The 24,412-nt window shown below is 37.4% G+C and overlaps 1 protein-coding gene across 1 annotated transcript in view; it reads right to left on the bottom strand.

The window, feature by feature from the left end:
* The window catches only part of Lrp12 (LDL receptor related protein 12), a 55,646-nt gene that overhangs the window by 3,724 nt on the left and 27,510 nt on the right, over positions 1-24,412 (bottom strand). Inside the window, exons 3-6 of the mRNA XM_090339246.1 lie at positions 13,043-13,178; positions 8,618-8,820; positions 5,108-6,212; positions 3,371-3,503 (exon numbers count right to left, since the gene is read on the bottom strand). Of these exons, the coding sequence (XP_090195372.1) occupies positions 3,371-3,503; positions 5,108-6,212; positions 8,618-8,820; positions 13,043-13,178 (1,577 nt within the window). The remainder of the gene's footprint in view (positions 1-3,370; positions 3,504-5,107; positions 6,213-8,617; positions 8,821-13,042; positions 13,179-24,412) is intronic.

Here is a 24,412-nt window from a genome sequence, read left to right on the forward strand (position 1 = left end):
CAAGGAATAGAACCTAGGGCTTTGTGCAAGCTAGGCAAGCATTCTATCACTAGGCTATGCTCCCGGCCCCTCCATTTTAATTTTTTTTAAAGTTATTTTATTTTCTACAGTTTTTTTTGTTGTTGTTAAACATAAGTCACTTTTTTAAAATGGTGATTTTTTTCCCCCATCATAGTGTGAATTTATCTTTAGCTCAAATATGTCTTCAGTTTTCAGCTTTTACATCAGTGGTTAATAAAAATTGATTTTTAATCCATACATACATGTGGGAATGCCTAGCCCAACTGAAAACGTTATTAATTTTCCCTACAGGAATAAAAATATTAAAAAAAGCACACCTGGCCGGGAGTTTGGCCTTGTGGTAGGGTGCTTGTCAAGCATTCACTAAGACCTGGGTTCAATTCTTCAGTACCATATATATAGGAAAAGCCAGAAGTGATGCTATGGCTCAAGTGATAGGGTTCTAGCCTTAAGAAAAACAAAACAAAACAAAACAACAAAAACCAAGGACAGTGCTTAGGCCTTGAGCTGAAGCCTAGGACTCTTGGGGGTGGGGGGGGAAGTACACCCACCATATAAATAGTCTTTAAGCTCCACCTAGTGGTTATAAAACAAAAAGAAACACTGATATTTATCATTTAAAACGAGATATGTTGATATACTTTCTTCAAATGAGAAGGCTTCTCTAAGCCAAAAAGCCAAATTCTTGCCTTTCCCTTCACAGAAAAAAGAAGAGTGTCTGAGGAAGGGAGGGTAACAATGTTCCCCACTGGTCTTTGCAACTATTTGTGGCTTCCACACAGGCCTTTCAATACTGCTGGGACATAATTCAGGGAAGGCTACCAAGCAACTAGCATAGGAACATGACACAATTGAGTTTTACAGAAGTATAGACTGTCAACAAGACATGTGGGTATCAGTACACACATGGACCTGCAGTACCAGGGAGTTCGACTTTCACCAATTAAGAGTTACCTAATGAAAATGGCTCCCATGCAGAATGAACCTCTCCACAGGTGCAATCCTCAGAGTGTTACGTTCAGGATATTTGGCTCTGTATCAGTTATCATCCTATTCTGTGGCTCCTACCCATCCAGATTAGTAATCCAGTATTAAAACTTTAATACTGATTTTTTTTTTGGTAGGTCATGGGGCTTGAACTCTGGGCCTGGGCTCTTTAGCTCAAGTATACAGCCCTACACCGGGAGCCACAGCCCCACTTCCGGTTTTCTAGAGAGTAATTGGAAATAAAGAGTGCCCCGGCTACTTTGAACAGTAATCCTCAGATCTCAGCCTCCCGAGTAGCTAGGATTACAGGTCTGAGCTACTGCACCTGGCTTTAATACTGATTTTAACATTAGTGTGTGTCATAAGTCCATGTGAATAGCTTTCTATAAGGAGAATCACAGGGAAGTTTTAGAATCACAGTTTCATAACGTGTTCTTCAGATTATGAAACAGCACATTCTCAGATGTTTTTCTTCCTTTCTTTTGGTAGTTTTGGGGTCTGAATTCAGATCCTGTGCTCGCCACGCAAATATTCTTACCACTGAGCTACACCTACACTGAAAAGCATTTCTGTTTTAAGTGAAAGGATAAATTACTTTATTTTCAAAACTGCTATCGAATTTTGATAATTTATTACCAGACATTTTAAACCTGAATTTAATCTCATTAAATAGATTTGAGCTTAGTATTCATGAACATACTTTAAATGTATGCAGCTGAAGTAGAATGCTCTCATGCAAGGGTAAATTATAACTCTAGAGAATGGGCTTTTTATCTTAGTTTAAGAATTTAATCTGACTCAGAGCCTTTGACCTTGGCTTCTGGCATATGATCTCGGAACCTCTGGAATGTCAAGCCTGACAGAAATGTCTGCCTGGAGGCCTTGGGCTAGCCAGATAGCAACAGCCTGACTGAGTGTAGAGGTGGCTTTAGTCAGGTAATGTCAGTCTTAGGAGGGGCTAGAGACTAAGATGAACCACATATGCAATTAATTATGATCTCAATAAAAACTCTGGACAGGGGCCTTATGTTAGTGAGTTAAGTTGGTAATATCTGTGCATATGGTCTGTCACACATGTCAGCAGAGCACTGCTCTCTGGTGTCTGGTGAAATTGAAACCAATAACCAACTAGTTGTATGTGTATTCAGTATTGTGTTCTGCATTCAGTATCCTTTTAAATTTCAATTTTAACCTGATTCCTGCGAATAAACTGCAGCCGGAAGTGAACGATGCCCAGTGAGCTCTCTGATTGTTTCTAATGAAGGGTAAAGCTTCGGGGTTGTGTGGGGAGGCCTCTAGGCCTGGAGTTGGTAGTGGGAATGAGGGCTGTCTTGTCGCTAATGTGTGCCTTCTAGTCAGAGTTCAGGGGTGCAGTAGGTAATGAGTGGAATTGACCTTGGTCTGAATTCCTACTTAAAAAGAAATCCACCCCGCCCTCCCACAGCAGAGAGGACACAGACACACAGACACACACACACACACAGATATACATGTATAGAAATATAGAAATATACACATACATATGTATATATGCCATGATTTATAGGGTTTTTGCTATTCTATTTTGCACACACAATTTCAAACAGTGGTAATTCTAAATTACAAGTAATTTCGGAACAAATGTTCAAAAGCTACACATTTTCAATAGTATTTCCTAAAAGACCCAAGTAAGGATAAAGACTGTAATAAGCAATCTCATCTATCAAAGGTAAAATTGTGCTCATTTTGAAACTAGCACACTGAGTTCTTAATTGTAATACTGAAGACTATTTTTATAAATGTTTCTGAGGTTTACTATATATATCTATATGAATGTATACACACACAAACCACAATGCCTGAAATAAACCCTGAAGCATATTCTTAAACCTTAAACCTACTGAGAAATATAATAAATTCAGAAACATCAATAAAAAAAATGGGTTACTACTACACAGAGAAAATGGGTTGAATTCCCATACACTGTAAAATCCAGCTTACAGTTCTTCAAGTGAGGTGTTAAATTTGTTCAATTACTTTTACTTCTAACTGGTTAGTTTGACAGGTGACACCACTAGTATATGTTTAGTATTCTTTCTTGTCTTTAAATGTTTCAGATCAGAAATAATTTACCAGCTACTTCTGAACTTCAGTGTATTAAATCACACTAACAATAAAATGCTTAATCAAACCAAATAAGAATAGAACATAGGTTTTTGAATTTTGTAGTTAGTGTTATAAGAAAAATTGTAATTTCAAGTTCCCTATACAGTTAGTCCTTCACTTGATTGAAAGTTTCTGCCAATGAAGGGTCCTTGTCCACCACACATAGAGATACAGACTGTATTTTATGAGACAATAAAAATCAGAAATTGCAATGTACCTGATTAGGAGAACAAACAGGAAAATCTTCCACTGGTGGAATTAAGCCCTGAGCAATCAACTGCCCATATGAGGGAGGGGCTTCTCTTCGTAACAATTCTGCTTCCACTCTTGACAACTGGGTTTCAAATGATCTTTAAGAACAGAAGGCAAAAAAGGGTTTAAAAAGGCAAATAAGCATTACTTTCTATTGGCAGTAGTTTAAAAAATTTGAATCATTGTATATCTGGTTATTTTAAAAGCTGATATCACTCAACCAAACCTTACCCAACTCTGTACTCACTCCACCCTGGGAATGGAAGATGAAGTGGGGCCTTTATCCCGCTCTTTTGTTGAGGTGTGGCAGAAGGGTGTAATATTATGTTTTGTTTTTGTTTTTGTTTTTTTGGTCAGTCCTGGGCTTGGGCTCAGGGCTTGAGCACTGTCCTTGGACTTTCTCAAGGCTAGCACTCTACCTCTTGAGCCTTAGCACCACTTCCGGCTTTTTGCTACGTATGTGGTACGGAGGAATCGAACCCGGGTCTTCGTGCATGCTAGGCAAGCACTCTACCACTAGGCCAAACTCCCGGCCCCAGGGTGTAATATTATGATACTGTGCGCTGTGTGTTATTTTTTAAAGCCTTAGTGGTCTGGTATATGCTTTGTGACTCCATTGGAATGGATGGTAACTGTCTCCCCTGCAGTCTTGTGGGGACCTCGTGTAGGATGAACTTCTCGCAGGTCCAGCCTCCCCCGCACCCCGCCCCACACTGAAAACTACTCTCCCTAAAATTATCCTTTTCATGGTTAATGGTCTTCCCGAATGGAGAACTCGAGTTATGGAACTCTACAATAGGATGCTGGATTTGTGCCTCAGGCTCTTCACCTATTAGTCCTTCAAGTGAGCCTCAGGCTCCACACCCAATAAACTGCATACTTCTCCAAGCAAAGCAGGGCATTCCTATTTCTACAGTCTCAAGGTTTTTAACTTTAATGCCTTTTTCTATTTATATTCTACTCACAAATTTTAAATGGCACCCCTCCATATTCTTCTGTCAGATTACCACTCTGTTTCACAGCTCTTCTAGGACTTTGTGATTTTGTAATATTATTCAGTGTATCAATGCCTTCTTCCTAACTGAAAACTACTTGTGAGATTACACCTTATTCATTTTTCTTTCAATTAAAGAGTACTCTGGACATGGTAGCTTCTCAAATATGTGGTATCACTGAATGTTTGTAAAACAGGTTTAAAAATTAGAACTGGGAGTTGTAGCACACAAAATATCTACAAAAATGTTCATCTGAAAAGAGGAGATAGTAAATCTGACTAGCTTTTCTCATGTCATAAACTTAAGTATTTAACAGTTGGAAAGGTTAGCCTTGAGTCTTGAGCTTTTCAAACTGTTATAAATTATTAAACAATAGACACATTTCTAAAAAAAATGTAAAACAGAAGGATTTTGGCAATCACACTGAAGGACTTGAGGCAAACATATGGGCCCTGTTTCTGCTGTAGAAGCACAGTCACTCTTGTTTACATTTATTTCTCCCAGTCCTGGAGCTTGAACTCAGGGCCTGGGCACTATCCTTGGGCTTTCTCAAGGCTAATGCTCTACAGACTTGAGACACAGCACCACTTCTGGATTTTTCGGTGTATGTGGTGCCAAGGAATTGAAGCCAGGGCTTCATTCACGCTAGACAAGCACTCTACCACTAGGCCACAGTCCTGGCCAGTCCAGTTTAACTTGATACTGACCTTCGTTCAAACATTCTCAGGGAGTAAAGCTTACAAGTACACCCCAGGGCAATGACCAGCAGCAGGCCGCAGATAAGGCTTCCAATGACGGCTGCTGTTATGACTCTGGTAGGCACAATAACTGGGCAGTTCTCCTCATCGCTGCCATCACCACAGTCATCTTGAGAATCACACACCCAACTTTCAAACACACAGCGATTGTTTTTACAATGAAAATTTCCTGGCTGGCAAAAAAAGCAGTTTTTTTCATCTGAGCCATTTGGGCAATGATTTTGGTAGTTGCAGCGATCAGAACGAGGGTAACAGACACCATTTCGGGAACATGGAAATTCTTCCTTCTGGCACATGGTACAGTTGACTTCATCCCTTCCATTGGGGCAATGCCAGTACCCATCACATCGCTGCTGCTCAGTGTAGCACCCCCAGTTTCCCCCACAGGGTATTTCCCATGGCAAACAGAAGCCATCTACTTGGTACGTAGCATTAAAACCTCTGGCAGCATTCACTTTATCAGCACAAAAATGTACTCTTATCTGTCCAGAAGAAGAAACAACAGTAAGAGGAGCGTGTGAATCAAAGGCTGTCAGCACACGTAAAAGTTTGTGTGGATTCTCCTCTAATCCATCATATATTTTCACATAGTCACCATAACCAGTACCATCAAGTTTAAAGTCAGTGAAGCGTAAAATGACTTTGCGATGATCACCTGTGTCTATTAACCAGGTACAATTGCTTCCAGGTGGGTAAAAGTCTGGATAGTTGGGAGAATTAAAAGTACCATAAAAATACTTCAACCACTGCCCACAAGTTGGCACGTCACAATCTATCTCATCCCCTAGGTCAAGGCAGTCAATGTTCCCATCGCATTTTAAAGATTCAGGAAGACAAGTGTAAACTTTGGTAAAACGGGACAAACACTGGAACTGGTTGTAAGCGCAGGGCTGAAAAGCAGCAGCTGTTGGAGGACTGGCTTCTTTGGCACAGATCTCTTCGTCGGAACTATCTCCACATTCATCCATGTTATTACATTTCCAGGCTTCGGGTATACACTTTCCATTACCACAACGAAACTGATCACAAGCACAGTTTGGCTCCTCAGATTTCCCTGTGAGAACGCGGCCAAAGGGAGATGGAGCAGGAAAAAATAAAACTCTTCAGAAGACATTATGATAGGTACTGCTATAAAAAAATATTAACTCAAAACAGACAGGGCTTTAAAAGATCTTGTCAAAATGGTTAAGTTCTAATGACAAATTCGTACTGATACTAGTTACTAACTTTTAAATGCCTATTATTTGTTCTATGAAATTCTTTGCATATCTTCATCTGAAGAAAAAATTGATCAATTCTGTTTTTACAGATATCCTGGGAGCATTAATACAATACTTTGCAAAATGGTGTAAGACACCTAAGTCAATAGGATACACTAAGAATTTTAAGTATTGCAATATTTAAATAAATATTCTACTTTTTATTGTTGTTGTTGGTTGTGGGGCTTGAACTTGGGGCCTGTGTGCTGTCACTGAGCTCTTTTTGCTCAAGACTAATACTCTATCACTTTGAGCCATAGCACCACTTCTGATCATCTGGTGGTTAACTGGGGACAAGAATTTCATAGACTTTCCTGCTAGAGCTAACTCTGAACTGAGATCTTCAGATCTCAGCCTTCTGAGTAGCTAGGTTTATAAGCATGAGCCACTAGTGCCCAGATAAATCATTATTATTATTATTATTAATTGTTATTATTTTGCTAGTCTTGGGGTTTGAACTCAGGGCTTGGGCACCGTCCTTGGACATTTTTTGCTCAAGGCTAGCTCTCTGCCACTTGAGCCACAGCGCCACTTCCAGCTTTTTCTGTGTATGTGGTATGGAGGAATAGAACAAGGGCTTTATGCACTCAACCACTAGGCTACGCTTCTGGCCCCTAAATCAATATTCTTTTTGTGTGTGTGTGGGTCATGGGGCTTGAACCTGGCCTGGGTGCTGTCCTTGAGCTCTTCCTACCTTACCCCTGGGCCTGGGTGTTGTCCCTGAGCTCTTCAGCTCAAGGCTACCAACCTACCCTGGAGTCAAGCCCTACTTCCCATTTTATAGAGGTTAATTGGAGATGAGTCTCAGGTCCTTCTGTGCTGGCTAGATCCTTGATCCTCAGATCTCAACCTCCAGAGTAGTAGGGTTACAGACGGTGAGCCACCACGCCCAGCTTAAATCAATATTTTTAACAAAAATTCAGCTAGATACCACTGGCTCATGCCAGTAGTCCTAGCTACTAATGAGGCTAAGATCTGGAGGATTTCTGAAGGATCTATGGGCAAAAAAGTCTTTGAGAGTCCATCTCCAATTAATGAACAAAATGTTGGACTAGAGGTGTGGCTCAATTAGTACAATGCCAGCCCTGAGCATGAAAGCTGAGTGAGAGCTCAAGGTACCAGCACGCAGGCACGCATACATGTGTGCGTGAACGCACGTGTGCGCGCACACACACACACACACACACACACACAAAGGAAAAATTAATAAAATACCTTTCATGTTCTTTACCTCCTTGTTATTCCCTGTATATACACAATTTAAAATTTGCTATATACATCACGGTACACTTTACAGACTATTTAGGCTTCACTGTTGCTAAGATTATCATTAGATTACTTTAAACCTCTTATTTTATGCAATCATAACAAAGTATTTTTATAATTTATACCTTTATAGTTTCTATTTTTAAATAAAACCACAAAATATCACATAAAATTAAGCTAAAGACAAATTTTTTTTCATCAAAACAAAAGGGAGAGGAAAAAAAGTACTGCCATACTTACAGAATTGTGTTTTAGTATCCATCTTAAATAATCCTCATAATGACATAGTATAAGACAATCAAATGACTTTAGAGTCCCACAGTTTCCAAACTGGAAATGTTGGAACAATGCTTACTTTTCCACCTAAAACTTATTTTAAAGCCTGAAGTGATCCTGTGGCTACCAAGTGGTAGAGCCCTAGAGCCTTGAGAAGCTTAAGGATAGTGCTCAGGCCCTGAGGTCGAGCCCATACTGGCCAAAAAAAACCCGAAAAAGAAATAATAGTTAAATTTTAAACTGTATCATCTGTTTATTCTTTTTGGAAATAGTTTCAGAAAAGAAAAAAAAGAAGACTTCTGAAACTATGAAGGTGAAACCGGTGATGGCTTTTCTTTGAAGATGTAAAAAACTGACATAAGTTAATACACACAAAAGTATATTCTGAAGTAACTTCAAGAGATGGGTAAGCACTTGTTGGGAGAAACGGCTACATTTAAAATAAGTTCTTTTAAGATGTTCAGAAAATGGACCTTAATTTATAAACTTAAATCATTTTATTAGGATTATACAAACTACCTTCTAGAGATACGGTTCTAAGGTACTTTAATGTCTAATCTTGTTTACTCAGTTAAATGGACTCAGATTAGCTCTGAAGTGACTGAACAGTTTATACTACAGAACTTGGTTCAATAGCATCTTCTTTTTAGAAACGTACCTGAGAAATAGGCCAGTCGGAAACCTTTTCTAGAGATGCTGTCATCTGAATGGAACCTGATCCAAACATGGTCTTGTGAAGAGATATAAGGAGGTGGGATTGTGGAACCACAGGCTCTGTAACTTTCAATATTCTTGTATGTTTCTATGGTTAACCAGTCCAAGCTGCATCTTCTAGACCCTTGAATATCAAAATCCTGAAAACTACAAAACATTTTGAAAACTTAGAAAAGGGTATTTAAAAAATTTCCTAATAATTCAATGTAACACAGGACACTATTACAAACCACAAATTCATTGGTTTTCCTGGGTTTCTCAGGTATATTATTATTAACAAACTATTCAGAATAGTACTTCTTTTTCATAAGGTAATCTGAAATTCCAAACCAATGCTCATAGCTAGGTGATAGGTGACACCCCTTTTCCTTTTCTTCTGTGAGTCTATTTAGAAAAACCCACCAATCTGCAAGACCCTAAAGTTTGAATCAGAGAAACCAATGTGTTGGTCATCTGCTAAACTGAATCACACACAGAAAAAGTCAGCTTTGGCTCATCTCCTTGCTTAAGAGAAAATTTATAGCCTATACTTTTTATAAAACAAATAGAAATAAAGTGACAATAAAAATGAGGAAACAAATGATTTTGAAGTGTTTTGAATTTGTCTTTTTTTTTTTTTTTTTTTTGCTAGTCCTAAGCTTGGGCTCAGGGCCTGAGCATTGTCCTTGAACTTTCTCATGGCTAGAGCTCCATGGCTTGAGCCACAGCACCATTCCTGGCTTTTTTCTATGTATGTGCTATCGTGGAATGGAACCTGGGTATTTGTGCATGCTAGGCAAGCACTCTACCACTAGGCCACACTCCTGGCCCTGGAATTTGACAATTTTTTAAAAATACAAATCAATTTATAAACATTATCATGTAGTTCATAAAACCAGAGCACAAGTAAAGAGCAAAAAAAGTCAAATAATAAATAAGAAGACACATAGAATCAGCTACCGCTTATGACAAAAGAGAACCCTTTTTTAGCACCTGTCAGATGGCCATTGTGGGACTGAATAGACACCCATCATGCAAGCCAATCTAATAAATCCTCTTTAACAATGATCAATATACATATATATATATATATACACACACACTTACATGTATATATTAGTTCTGTTCTTCTAGAGAATCCTAATCCATTACATATTCCATCAAACTATATAAAAAGATCAAAACAAAACTAGAATAATCTTTTATGACTTTTAAAATCTATTGTTTTTATTGTACATTTTCTCATTTTTTCTTAATTCAGCTCCTAGTTCTTTTTTTTTGTTTTTGGCAAAACAAAAAACCAAAACAAAACAAAAAAAAACCAACCTTGTTGTGTCTCACTGAATCTTATTATTTACTTGATTTCTCCCACTCTGGTAGCAGAGTTCAAACTTGAGGCCTTTCACTTGCTTGGCTTGTTTGCACCACTGGCATTCAGCCGTGTCTGATCCAGTCTAGTTTTCTGCTGATTATTTTGAAGATAGACTCTCAGGGATTTGTTTTATTTTGTTCCCTCTTTAATCCAGATTTTTTTGGGGGGTGGGAGAATCATCGGGCTTGAACTCTGGCCTAGACCTGTCCCTGAGCTCTTCAGCTCTACCCTTGAGCTACAGTCCCATTTCCCATTTTCTAGTGATTCATTGGACATAAGAGTCTCCAGGCTTTGTGGCTTTGTAGTGCCAGGGCTGACTTTGAACCGTGATCCTCAGATCTCAGCCTTCTGAGTAGCTAGGATTATAGGCGCGAGCCATAATCCAGATTTTTTAAAACCTTGTTTCCCATTTAATCTTAGTAAATATTTTAATTTTATTTTATATTCAGGATATATGAATGTGGATTTTCTTTCTTTCAAAATGCCTTAAAAGCGCTCATCTATTCTAGATAATCATATACATTTTCTTTAATAAGAAAATAATTTGTAAATAATTAAATCAGTGTAAAATTTGCGAATACTAACTCATTTGCATGCATTTGATTCTTGAATAGGATTCACTTGAATAACGTAAAGTTTTATATTAGTAATCACATGTAAAAATCTCCTTACATGAGGCCAGGAGTTTAGCCTACTGGTAGAGTGCTTGCTTAGCATGCACAAAGACCCAGGTTTGATTCCTCAGTACAACATACAGAGTAAAAACCCGGAAGTGGTACTGTGGCTCAAGTGGTAGAGCTCTAGCCTTGAGAAAGTCCATGGACAGTGCTCAGACCCTGAGCTCAAGCCCAGGACTGGCAAAACAAACAAACAAACAAAATACTTATCATTTAACACATTTAAGCCCAAAATTATTAAGTCCTAGAATTTACCATAACTTCCTGTAGATCTAGAATTCACAATTTTGCCCTACATTTTATAGTAGTATGCTTGATCAAAATGAGATGGTATCACCACGTAATTCTCTTGAGCTGGCATTAATTTCCAAGTTTTAAATAGTGGCCTGTTAAACTGAACTTTAATCCTTAAGTTAAAAGATTAAAATCTTGCTGGGCTCTCGTGCCTCATGCCTGTAATCCTAGCTACTTCAAGAGGCTGAGATCTGAGGATCACAGTTTGTAGGAGCCCAGACAGGAAAGTGTGACATTCTCAACTCCAAAGAATAACAAAAAAACTGAAAGTGAAGCTATAGCTCAAGTGGCAGAGTGCTGACCTTTAGTAACTGAAGCTCAGAGATAATGCCTAAACAAAATCTCTATAAATTCTAGTTACTCTGTCAGAAGTCTAGTGTTTGGCAAAAATGTTATTTTATGAGAATTTTAAAATACCTGCCAGCTATATTTAATATAGTTTAATATAGTTTGCAATTTTTTCATATATTTTTATTGTAATTAATAGAAGGGTTACATTATATTTACCAGATAGAAGGTGCATTACTTCACATGCAATGTTTATTTAGCACACTTAAGACTATCATATTATATATAGAGAAAGTAGGTTTATTTGTCAAATTCTAATGGTAACTGAAGACCCTTGCGAGTTTATCCTTCTTGATCCATCTGCTTGGAACAGACATACTACAAAGCAAACAAGGGAAAAAAATGGCCCTTTCCCACAGAAAAAGTGAAATAGAAGACAGTTCTATTTCTCAAGAGAATTTTCTCTTATTGGTTTAAAAATATAAAACAGGAGTTGTGGGCCGTAGTAGAGTACTTGTCAATAAAAATGAAAAAAGTAAATAATAAAATAAGGAAGAGAAAAAAGATAAGACAGTAGGCTGATAAATTAGAGTGGTGAAATCTCTAGATAAGTGCTATGAACTTTCATTCTTCTTATTTTACTTTGAAGATAACGTTGTTTTTTTTTTTTTTTTTCTATTTTTGGACTGCCACAGGGCTGGCCATCCTCTGCCTCTACCTCTCAAGACAAGCAGCTGGGATCACTGGTGTGGAACACTGTGTCTGGCTAAAATTAATCGTAATTTTTCTTATAATATCATATTGTCAGAAACTTAACACATATGTTCACTTTGCCTTTTGTTTTGGAATGTCTCCCTCCTTCCCTCCCTCCCTCCTTTTCTTCCTCTCCCTGAACTCGGAAGTTTACATACACTACACAAGCACTCAATCACTGGGTTATATGTCTTATGCCTAGATCTCATTTTGCATTATTTTTGTTGTTGTTGTTTTGTTTTGTTTTTGGTCAGTCATGAACTCTGGGCCTGGGTGCTGTCTCTGACGATTTCAGATCACAAGGCTAGCACTCTACCACTTTGAGCCACAGCACCACTTTTGACTTTCTGGTGGTTAACTGGAGATAAGAGTCTTAGGACTTTTCTGCCTCAGCTGGCTTTGAACCACAATCCTCAGCCTTTTGAGTAGTTAGGATTACAGGTGTGAGCCACCAGCACCAGGCTCATTTTGTATTCTTTGAGCGACAGCCCTACTTCCGGTTTTCTGGTGGTTAATTGGAGAAAAAGAGTCTCAGGGTCTTTAGTGTCTGGGCTGGCTTTGAACTGTGATCCTTTTATCTCAGATTCCTGAGTAGCTAGGATTACAGGTGTGAGCCATTGTGTCCGGCTCATTTTGCATTCTTAACAATTTTTTTTTTTGTTTAAGTTACAAAAAGGAAAACAAAACAAAAAAGTACAGTTTTTTAGACATAGCATTATCAGCTTGTTTAATACATAAATCATGTTTGAACTTCTTTTTGTAGAGGACTCACCTACTGCAACAAAATTTATAAGCTTGATTCTCAAGGGGATTAGTAAATTTTATCTATCTCATTGCCCAAGATTACACATTTTGAGTATTATTCTAATTCTTAAGATGACATAATTGTCACAACTTACTTGTATCTTCTGAAAAATATTTTTCAATCACCATATCTTATGAATTCCAATCTAGAAACTGAATTTGTTTTGTAATATAGTATTATGTAGTAATACAAAAGAATTACCTTATAGTTATAATTTCCCCTGGGTTTGCCCTAACAAGCCAGCTACAGTTGATTTTGGCAGGGTATTCAGAAGGCCAGCCTGGACTTGTGATTATTCCACTTGGTGCTCGAATTTGTTCAGGGGTCTCTCCACAAGCTGGAAGATAGCCAAAGCAACCATAGCAAATTATAAGGCTTTAAAACACAGAATTAAATAACATTTACTAAAAGTTCATAGCATTTTAGGCATTAAAATTATATGCAGTAAATTATGGTGTACCAATCTTAGAAAGCTTTTACTGTTCTAACACTGATATTTAATTTCTCTACTTTAGACAAAGAACTTCATCCTAATTAAGTACATACATGTTTTGGGCAGACAAAGAAAGTTTCAAATAGGATTGCTTAAGTCAGGATTGCTAGATGATCAATTGAATCATACATCTGTTTCTTTGTAAGAACTGGGGCTTGAATTTAGGGTGCTGTATTTACATGTCTTATGCTCTACCAGAGTAACATGGTTCAAATAACTGTATCTCTAGCCCAGGTTTTTACTCATTGTTCTGTGACTGGAAGCTCCTAGACTTTTCTGCCTACACTGATTTTGAACCTCATCCTTTGGATCTTAGCTTGAGTAGCTCGAATTACAAGCATAAGCAAGCAATGCCTAGTTCATCCATATTTTTTCAAGTTCATTTGTATTTATTATATATTACCTAAAGCTCAATATTTACTGAATGACCATGTTTAGATTTTTAGGATCATCATATTGCTTTTATGGAACTTTATATATAAGCCTAGTACAGTAAGATACTAGATTGAAATTATCAATGTAAATAAATGATTAAAGACAACAAAATGTTCAAAAGTCCTACAAAGTAGAAATTTTATGCCATTACTCTTAAACTTTATTACAAGATTATAAATGATCACACCTATTGAAAAATAAACTTGTAAAATATATATTTGAATATTACAGAAGAAAATATTTAAGCTTATAGAGTAAGTTGAGGCTAATACCAACACTTTCCTAAATTACATTTGCATGATCTTGAATTATCACTGTAACATAGTTAAACGTTTTACCTGTCCTAAATTCAGGCTACAATCTAGTCATTTGTTTTCCTTCAATTAAAAACAAAGTCATTTGGCTACAAATAAATGAATAAAGCTCGATGCCTCAACAGAGTTAAAAAAACGACAACCTCTTATTTAATAAAACCACAATAAGTTAACATCTTGATTTTTTAAAGTTAACAGAGAATTAAAGACACAGTAGGAAGCGCTAAGGGTACACAAACAGAAATGGTGGGAAATGCTTAGAAACTACACATTGAACTAAAAAACAAGAAACAAACATGAGAACTCAAAGTATACACATTATGCTTGTCTTCCAAATCACAAGGAAAGGTGTATATTATTTTAGTAAATTTATCTTTATATCCATTACATTGTTGAATGGGGGAATGAATCAATCAAAGCACCTGGCACACTACACAGCTTGAGCTACCATGCTTTCTAAGCTTTGCTATGAGTTTTAAAACCAGGTAACCTAATTTAGCCAAATATCTTTATTACAATCCCAATGTGGGAGGCTTTCTTTTTTAACTTTTGGTAACAGATACCACGTAGTCCTTTCAACTTAGGTTAAAAATGTTGGCACCAGGAGTGTGGCCTAGTGGTAGACATGCTCAAAGCCCTGGATTTGATTAGTATCACATATGCAGAAAAGTCACAAGTGGTACTGTGGCTCAAATAGTAGAACACTACTTTATTTATAGAAAATAAACTTGAGGGGCCAGGAGTTTGGCCTAGTGGTAGAGTGCTTGCCTAGCATGCACGAAGACCCGGGTTCGATTCCTCAGTACCACATACGTAGCAAAAAGCTGGAAGTGGTGCTGTGGCTCAAGTGGTAGAGCCCTAGCCTTGAGAAAATCCAGGGATAGTGCTCAAGCCCTGAGCCCAAGCCTAGGACTGGCAAAAAAAACAACAACAACAAAAAAAAAGAAAATAAACTTGAGCCGATCAAGTCTTTGCTTTGTTAGATTTAAAACTATTTCTATATACATGAGAAGCCTATAGGTGGTGCTCTCATATCAAAAACTGAAGCTGATGCTCAAAAACATGTTACAAATACTTTTATAGAACTGTACAGGTTGAGATATGCCACCACAAACAAGAATGGCTATTTTAAGGGCTGGAGAATTAAGAGTGTATGCCTAGCAAGACCAAAGGCCCCAAATTCAAACTCTAGTAGAGCCAATAAACAAATTATTAAGATCCACTTTTTTATATTTCTAATTTCACATGTACTTTGGTTAACTTTTTTTTCTATGCATGTGGTATAGAGGAATCGAACCTGGGTCTTTGAGCATTCTAGGCAAGCACTCTACCACTAGGCCAAACCCCTGGCCTAACACTATTTTAAAATATCAATGATTTCCCCTGAACTAAAAAAACACTACAGCACCAAAGTTTCTGCTCAAATTCATTACATACATTGACTTCATTTTTCATCCATTTGTAAAATGGATGAAATTGCTATTTTGTACCAGTGGCTTAAAAATATATATTAATTAACATATAAAAATAAGAAGTGTATATGTGAAGGAAGTAACCTATATGGGTTTTTTTGTTGTTTTGTTTTGTTTTTGCCAGTCCTGGGCTTGAGCTCAGGGCCTGAGCACTGTCCTTGGACTTTCTCAAGGCTAGAGCTCTACCACTTGAGCCTCAGTACCACTTCCGGATTTTTTATATGTATGTGGTACCAAGGAATCGAACCTAGGTCTTCATGCATGCTAGGCAAGCACTTTAACCAGTAGGCCAAACTCCTGGCCCCACCTATATGTTTTGATACATGTACTACTACATAATGTTTATATCATGCTAAAATGATTTAAATAAATAAATATCTATCAGTCATTTCTTTATAGTGTTCCAGAGACTGTTTTTTTCCTTTTATTTTTATCTGTCCAGGGGCTTGAACTCTGGGCTTGGGTGTTGTCCCTGAGCTTTTCAGCTCAAGGCTACCTCCCTACTCCTTGTTTCTGATGTGTTTAATCAAACACATCTTCCCAAGTACTAGACACATACCTTAATCACAACTTATTTTCTTCTGTATTTAGGAAAGAACAGATGTGGTCCCAAAAGAAACCACTGAATTTTCCCATTTGGGGTTAAGAGTTTGCCAATACACTCTAATGAATATGGGACCATTAAACCTGGATGCTGTTTGTTCCATCTGCCACTTCCTAGCTTTGTCACACTTCAACTATTACAACTTGTTGGGTGTTAAAACTTCTTCATGTGTTAAAATAAGGAGCTGCTATTTGAATTTCTCTGTGGTCTATTTAGCCCTCCTTTCACCCTCACTATCATGTTGCATTTTCTTAAGCTCATGGGAAGGCACCAATCCATTTTTCTTTTCCTCATTTTGCATTTTTTTCTTTGACATACTGAAATCAGATTTTCAGTTCTTCCCCTATTCCACAGAAACCATATTGGCAAGCAAAGAACATTTATTACTCATCTCACTGCCAAATCCAGCACACCCTCGGTTTCCCAGGGTACTTGATCTTTCTAGAACACTTGACATTTACTTTCTTTTCTTGTACCTTGACTTTGTGGAGAACACCCCTCTAGATCTATTTCTCTGCCAGTCTCTAGCACTAGACCCTTCCTCAGCTATTCTACTATAGTAGTGTTCATACCTCATCCTCAAGCCTCCTCTTTTCACTCTCAATGGAAGATTTTGTCTACCCTCAGAATTTCAGCTTGTGGTTAAACTTTTGAACCTGGAGACTTTTCTTAATGAAGTATCCACTGGATATTCCAGTCTCAAATTCATTAAGGTCAAATCTATGATCTTCCCAAATCCCTTTCTTTATTCTATATTCTGAATTTTCATTGTCTTAGGCATCATGTGGCTGCATCAAGTAAAAAGGCACTTTAAAAATACTACAAGTAGCCAGGCACCCTGTGGCTCACACCTATAATCCTAGCTACTTAGGAGGCTGAGATCTGAGGATTGTGGTTCAAAGCCAGCCCAGGCTGAAGAGCCCCAGTGAGACACATATCTCCGAATAACCACCCTGGCATGGTGGCATGGTGGCTCACAGTGGAAAGTGCTAGCTTTGAGCGAAACAGCTCAGGGACAGCACCCAGGCTTGGAGCTTAAGCCTCTAAGTTAAGTTTAAGTGGGAAAAAAAAAAAAAAGAAAACAAAGCGAAACAACAACAACAAATCCAAACAAAAAACAACAACTAAAAATGACAAGAAATCTCAGGATTTTTAAGGACAGGAAGTTCTAACTTTGTATTGTAAGGAAGACCTTACAATATCAAAAACTGAAAAACGTCAGTCAGAAATAGAGCTTACATTTTACCACTTTTTAAGAATCACGGGCTACTGCGTTGCTTACATTCTACCTGCCTTAATCTTCCAATTCTTCAGGGCCCTATTTCAGTGCCTTACATACAACTTCCTAGTCCTCACTCAATGTAACACTTCAGCTCTGATACCCAAACTCAAGTAAAATTTTATTCTACTGAACTTATTTTAGTCCATATCCTTAGTTATAAACAAAATTCAAGCTTTTTGGGTGATTATATAACAAATACACTTCCTATAATTTTCCTTAATTCCAGAAATAAAAGACTTTTCATATATATATATATATTTGGATTAGGTTATCTAATAGCTGTGCAAAAAGTCTGTTAATTTAATTCACAATGGGCCTAGTATACAGGATACCTGGAATAATGAAGTCCAGTAGTTTTAATCTGATGGTTAAGCTAACTAAAAGGTAAATACACACTGTTAGCATTTATGTTTATGTTGTCAATTAGAAAATAATTTACTAAAGAATGAATATAGGCAGATATTCTCCAATAGATTTCGATACTTGTTTTTTGTCTTAAAATACAAATAACGGGAAGTGGAGCTGTGGTTCTAGGGGTAGGGTGGTAGCCTTGAGCTGAAGAGCTCAGGGACAACATCCAAAGCTCAGAGCTCAAGCCCCATGACCACAAAAAAGAAAAAAAAAGTCAAGATGTTCAAGCTAGAAATAATTATGTTTAAAAAAATACAAATAACATAGTGGGCACAGTGGTACACACCTGTATTCCTAGCTACTCAGGAGGCTGAGATCTGAGAATCATTGTTCAAAGCCAGTCTGGCCACTAAAGAATGTGAGACTCTTTATCTCCAATTAACCACTAGAAAATGGGAAATAGTGCTGAGGCTCAAGGGGTAGGGCAGTAGCCTTGAGCTGAAGTGGTCAGGCCCAACCCCCAAAAACAAATAACATTACTATATAGATTAGAAAATTATGTAAAAACTGAAAAATGCTTTAAGGCTTCTACTGAAAATATTTCAATATTCTCATGGAGAAGCACAGAAATGTGGCTTTAAAACTAGACTGATGCATTTAGTGCTGTTTAAAAACTGAAAGTGCCAGGCACTGGCAGTCCATGCCTATAATCCTAGCTAATCTGAAGGCAACGATTGGAAGAATTGTGGTTCAAGTCTAGCCTGGGTAAAAGGTCAATGAAAACCATTTCAACCAGTAGTTGGACATACACATGTCATCCTAGCAATTTGGAAGGCTTAGATTGGGAGAATTACAGTTCTAGGCCAGTTTGGGCAAAAAAGAGCATGAGACTCACATCTCAACAGAAGAAATGGTGGAAGAGGTGATACACAACTACTGTGGCCCAGGAGAGACTCTACCTCAAAATTAACCAGAGTAAAAGTGCTAGAGGTGTGGCTCAAGCAACAGCACACCTATCTAGTGCAGCTCTGAATTCAAACTCCAGCAGCAACCCAAAAGAAAATAATTCATTGAGCATGTATACCACATTCTCTTGATCCATTCATCCACAGAGGGCCGGCATCGGGTCAATCCATATTGTGGCTATGGTGAATGGTGCTGTTAACAAACATGGCTGTGCTGGTGGCATTTCTGTAACTTTGTATTCTATTGGATAAATGCCCAGAAGTGGGATTGCTGGGTTATAGGATAGTTCTCTTTATTTTTTTGAATTATCTTCATATTGCTTTCCAGAGTATATACAATGGAATTTTACTTATCAATTAGAAAGAAGGATATTGCACCATTTGTAAGGAAACGGAAATATTTGGAAAGGTGAAATAAACCAGATCCAGAGAAACAAGGTTGCATGATTTCCTTCATTAGTAGTAGCTAGAATGTGCCTATAAATCTATAAATAGACACATTGGATGGTAAGCAAGTGATTATAAATGAATTAACTAAAGTATAATAGACTTAGTCTTTAGTCAAAGTCCAACAAAATCAACATCAGGAAATGGGTACATCCAAGCAGACCAAAGAAGGGGGGAAGAGATGGAATGTAGCCAAAAAATTAAGAAAAATAAGGGAAGGGGTAGGTCAAAGGGCGGAATGCTGAATGGGTGAAATTGATCAAGATGCATTGTATTCATAAACTGCTTTATCTGGCACCTCCTTTGTAAAACTACTTAAAGATAATAACATTTTTTAAAAGGAAAAATTGTAAAACAGAAAACTAACAAATATACAAAACTTTCAAATAGAAAAAAAAAGTCTGAGGTGTTCATATGGTCTCTATTACAGAGAATACACAGGAAAAGAGAGGACTACTTCAAAATAATGTCAAATAAAATATGCTTCAATTTGGGATTTCATACCCTTTTAAAGCTTGGAAGAAAAAGAAGTAGGCAAAGAAATTTATGATTAGAGCTTACCTACAAAAGAAAAAAGCAAAGTACAATTTCCTGTTAAGATAAAAAAATCTAGGTTTCTTTTTAAAACTGACAACCTTTTCACCTTACTGCAAAAAGTACTTGAGACTAAAAGCAATATGAAAATGTGTGTCAGGTTTTAATAAATAGTAAAGCGAAAATAGAAGCAAAAGCTATGTTCACTGACCACTTAAATTTTCTGAGACAATTTGTAACAATGATGTATGATTAACATTCAGCTAAGCAACAATTCACTTGAGAGCACACAAGACAATATCAAAAGAAATTACAAAATGTATATTTAAAGCAATTAAATATATATGACAAATATAAAGTTAAATATATGGTATTTTAAATAGATTATAAGTTCATAAAAATGTATTATAGATGGTCCTCATAGGCACTATGTTGAAAATGAACTATACAACTTGTAGGTGGGGATGGGAGTAAAGAAGAAAAACTGCAAGAGAGCAAGGGAAGAAGTAACACTGTCCAAAATGAGACATGCTCTTTACTTGACTAATGCAACTGAACCTCTCTGTATGTTACCTTTATAATAACAGTAGTTTTTCTCTTTTGCCAGTCCTGGGGCTTGACCTCAGGATCTGGGCACTGTCTTTTGGCTTTTTCAAGGCTAGAGCACTATCACTTGAGCCACAGCACCAACTTTCGCTTTTTTCTGTGTATGTGGTACACATACACAATCAAACCAAGGTGAACTTACTATGAAAAGAAGGAATATGACGTGTATCATTTTATAAGAAAGTTGTATTGCAAAGAGATCAGCTAAAAATAAAACATAAAAGTTCCTGTTCTTATATTTTATTTTACAAAAATTTTACTATGGACCCAAAACAAGCTCACCCTGCTCATAAGGAAATAACAGTGTTTGTGGGTGATGGTGGTCACAATACAGAATACTTCTAATTTCATTACTGTATGAATACAGGGAATTCCACTTTCTGAAAATACTCATTTGCCTCTCTTGCATCTCTTCTCACCATATAATCTCTCTCTGTAGCCCTCTCCCACTGTGATTCAACCAGTTCTGATGAGACCAGTGGTTTTGGCTGTTTCTACTAGACAATCAGCCTAAAGTCAACAGGATGAGTTGAACTGGGACAGTGAAGGCCTCTTAGGATCTGGTCCATCTCCGACTTCTGAAACTTGGCCTAAAATCTCCACAGGTTAGTTTTAGTCCAGGGCAATGATGAAGACCCAGGAAGAGTAAAACTGAGATTGTGATTACAGAACTAGCCTCTGTGCCTCAATCAGTCAGGACTCTTGATAAAATGGATGGCCACAATGAAAGGATCTGAAGTGGGCCATTGAAGATCTTTGAATTAGGTAAAGTTAGATACTTCTCTTAAGCCAGGCAGCCTGAAGCTGGGAACTGAGTTATCTGGTAAGAGCCTAGTGCGCTCATGAAAGCCCAGCAGTTTAGGGTACTTTACCAATATTCCTTGCCTTCTGCAAGGATCACTATACTGAAGCCACAACTCCTGCTCCAGAAGGCCTTTCTCAAACCACAACTCAGGAGAGTCCCACTGAAGATAGGTGGGAAAGTATCACCTTAGTAACTCAACCAGTGACTGGTGGAACTGAAAGTGAGCTGTTATTATTACAAATACAAGTCTACTTAAAATGGTAATGCATGCTGCACTCATAGCTATGGAAGGATGTTGTGTAGCCCACTTTTCATTTATTTATTTACTTACTGATTTATTTATTTGTTTTTGGTGCCAATTCTGGGGCTTAAACGCAGGGCCTGGGCTCTATCCTGAGTTTTTCTGCTCAAGGATAGTAAGCTACCACTTAAGCCACAGCTCTTTTCGCTTTTTGGTGGTTAATTGGAGGTAAGAGTCTCACAAGGCTTTCCTCCCTAGGTTAGCTTTGAGCCTTGACCCTAAGATCTCAAGACTTCTGAGTGGCTAGGATTAGAGCCATGAGTCACTTTTTGAGTTAGCCCAACACTTTACGGTGCTGTGCCTTGATTCTCTTAGAAAACAAAGTAATACTGTGTCCATGCAAATGTTAAATGGCAATGACACACTGAAAACAGAATACACAGTTAAATGGCTGCCCTGAATAACATATATCTGCCTACCATCAATTTAGGAGACCAATTAATAGCAGTTTGACAAAGTGCTACTGATCAGATTTCTGTTGCAAATTAAGAGTTCTGTTGCATATTATAGGTCTGAAGTTCAAGACCTCTGTATATCATAAAGTAAGTACAGTTTGGCCCATAGATCCCACAGCTATGATCTTAAAAAAACAGCTAACATTTATTTAGCTCATATTATCTGTCAGGACCTTTTCCTCATTTAATTCTTAGCATTATCATCCTTATTTAGCAGCGGGGGAACAAAAGAAACAGAGAAATAAAGTACATTTTTCAGGCAACAAAGAAACAAAAAGCAAGTGTCAAAGTTGGGAGTATGAGCACCAGGTTTCAGAAGCAAGACACTTAACCACCATGGCAAATGCCTGTCCACTGAAGGAGCTTTCCACAACGAGTAATTATCACAGCAAAAGGAAGCTGCTTGAACAGAATTTCAATGAAGAAGAGTGCCCTTCTAGTCCTCTATCTAAACACAGGTACACGGAATCTATAACAAGTAACAGTTGGGGAAAAAAGTATACTTAATTGTAAAGGTTTTGAAGACTAAAACTCTAAGGACAGTAAGCAGGACTAAGCTGCTTCTCAGTATCTCGGAAATTAAAAGGATCAACAGCACCAGTTATGGTTTGGAACATCAATGTTCCTTAAAAAGGTTCACAGGCTTTGTCATTAATCTATGGCCCTGCTGGGAAGTGGCATCTTTAAAAAGGTGTCATGTCTTGGAAGGAAGTTAGGTCACTGGGGTGTGCCCTTGAAGAGGCTATTGGGGCCCTATCTCCTTCCTCTCTTTGCTCTCTAGCAGTTCCAATTTTTGCTTCCATATTGTTCCCAAAGCAAAAAGGCTAAAGACATAAAAAATACCTCTGATACTATGAGCCAGAATAGATTTTCTCCTTCAATGTTCATTATATTAGGCGTCTTTGTCACAAATCTAACACTACATTCTATCTTCTACTTTTCATGATAAGGAGACTACACATATAGATAACTATGGGTATGATGCTTAGGGACACAGAATAGTAGAAATAGAAGATTATGTGGAGACTGAGGAAGATATTATATTTTTAAAAAAAGAATGGATGGAGAAAGCACATACAGCCGAGTATCTGATAAAAGACAGTAATATTCTCAAATATGATAACATGGGATAGACAGTTCTTTGGAGAGCAAGCATGCTGCATAAAGTCTATGGGCCATTAAGAACACAGGAAAAGTGAGCAAAAAGCGTTGGGATTTCTAAGATGAATGACGTTAAAAAATATAGACTATAGTAGCCTTTTGTCTGAATGTTGTGAAGTCTGAAACCTGAATAGGAAACTTAGGTTACCTATGGCTAGGAAGAAATGGCTTCAGTTTCAAAGCCCCCCCCCCCTTTTTTAACATAACTGAATTTGTTGCTTATGTCTTTATTTTCTTAATTCTTTGTTGTCTAGACTCATTGAATGAATTTTATATATAGAAATTAAGCTGAGTTCTTCTATAACAGAAATGTCAGAACAACCAACAAATTCAGGCTAGAAGACAGTTGAGTGGACACAGCATGGGATATGAACAGAGTTTCCTAAAAATTACTCCAAATTTTATTTTTCCATTCTTTTAAAATCAGAAGACAACCTGGGTATCAGTGGTTCACGCTTGTAATCATAGCTACTCAGGAGGTTGATATCTGAGGATCTAGTTCAAAGCTAGCTGATACAGACAAATGAGCAAGATTCCTGCCTCTAGTTAACTAGCAAAAAACTATAACTGGATGGTGAAGTTTTATATAATTTAAAAGGATAAGTACAAGTAGAAAAATTTTAAACTATCATTCCTACTCAAAACTCTCATTTGTCTTGAAGAAATTACTAGAAATCACATTTTCCTATATCAAGTAGGAAATCCTATATCCAGCTGCTTATAATGCACACAAATATTCCTCTTTCTCAAATATACTGAAGAAGGATAGCAATGGGATCACTCCTTTATGCTATGTCACCTCCTTCAGGAAATAAAATATGTTACTTGGATATTATCTCTAATCTGAACAGGTAATTTGTCAGTCTCTTCAAGACCACCAATGTTTAGAATACATAGTAATAAAGATTTGTATGAGGGTAAAAGGAGATACAAAAAAGAGGGAAGAGGGGCCGGGAGTTTGGCCTAGTGTTTGAGTGCCTGCCTAGCATGCATGAAGCCCCAGGTTCAATACCTTGGTACCACATATAGAGAAAAAGACAGAACTGGTGCTGTGGCTCAAGTGGTAGAGCTCTAGCCTTGAGAAACCCCAAGGTCAGCACTCAGGCCCTGAGCCCAAGCCCAGGACTGGCAAAAAGAATACAAAAAAAGAGGGAAGAAAAAAAAATAGAAAAACAGGGTCATAGTAAAATGCAATAAAGATGAAAATAACAAAGAAACTGAACAGATCTATCCTCAAAGAAACTTACTGCTCACTCTAAAGTTTCTCATTTGTAAGAATAACTTTCAACTGTGCTAGCAAAATGTAAGATGAATAGGGAGGATTTACCCTTTTAATACCATTTTTT

The sequence above is a fragment of the Megascapheus bottae genome, chromosome 9 (assembly GCF_031878675.1).
Source record: "Megascapheus bottae isolate mThoBot1 chromosome 9, mThoBot2.hap1, whole genome shotgun sequence".
Lineage (NCBI taxonomy): Eukaryota > Metazoa > Chordata > Mammalia > Rodentia > Geomyidae > Megascapheus > Megascapheus bottae.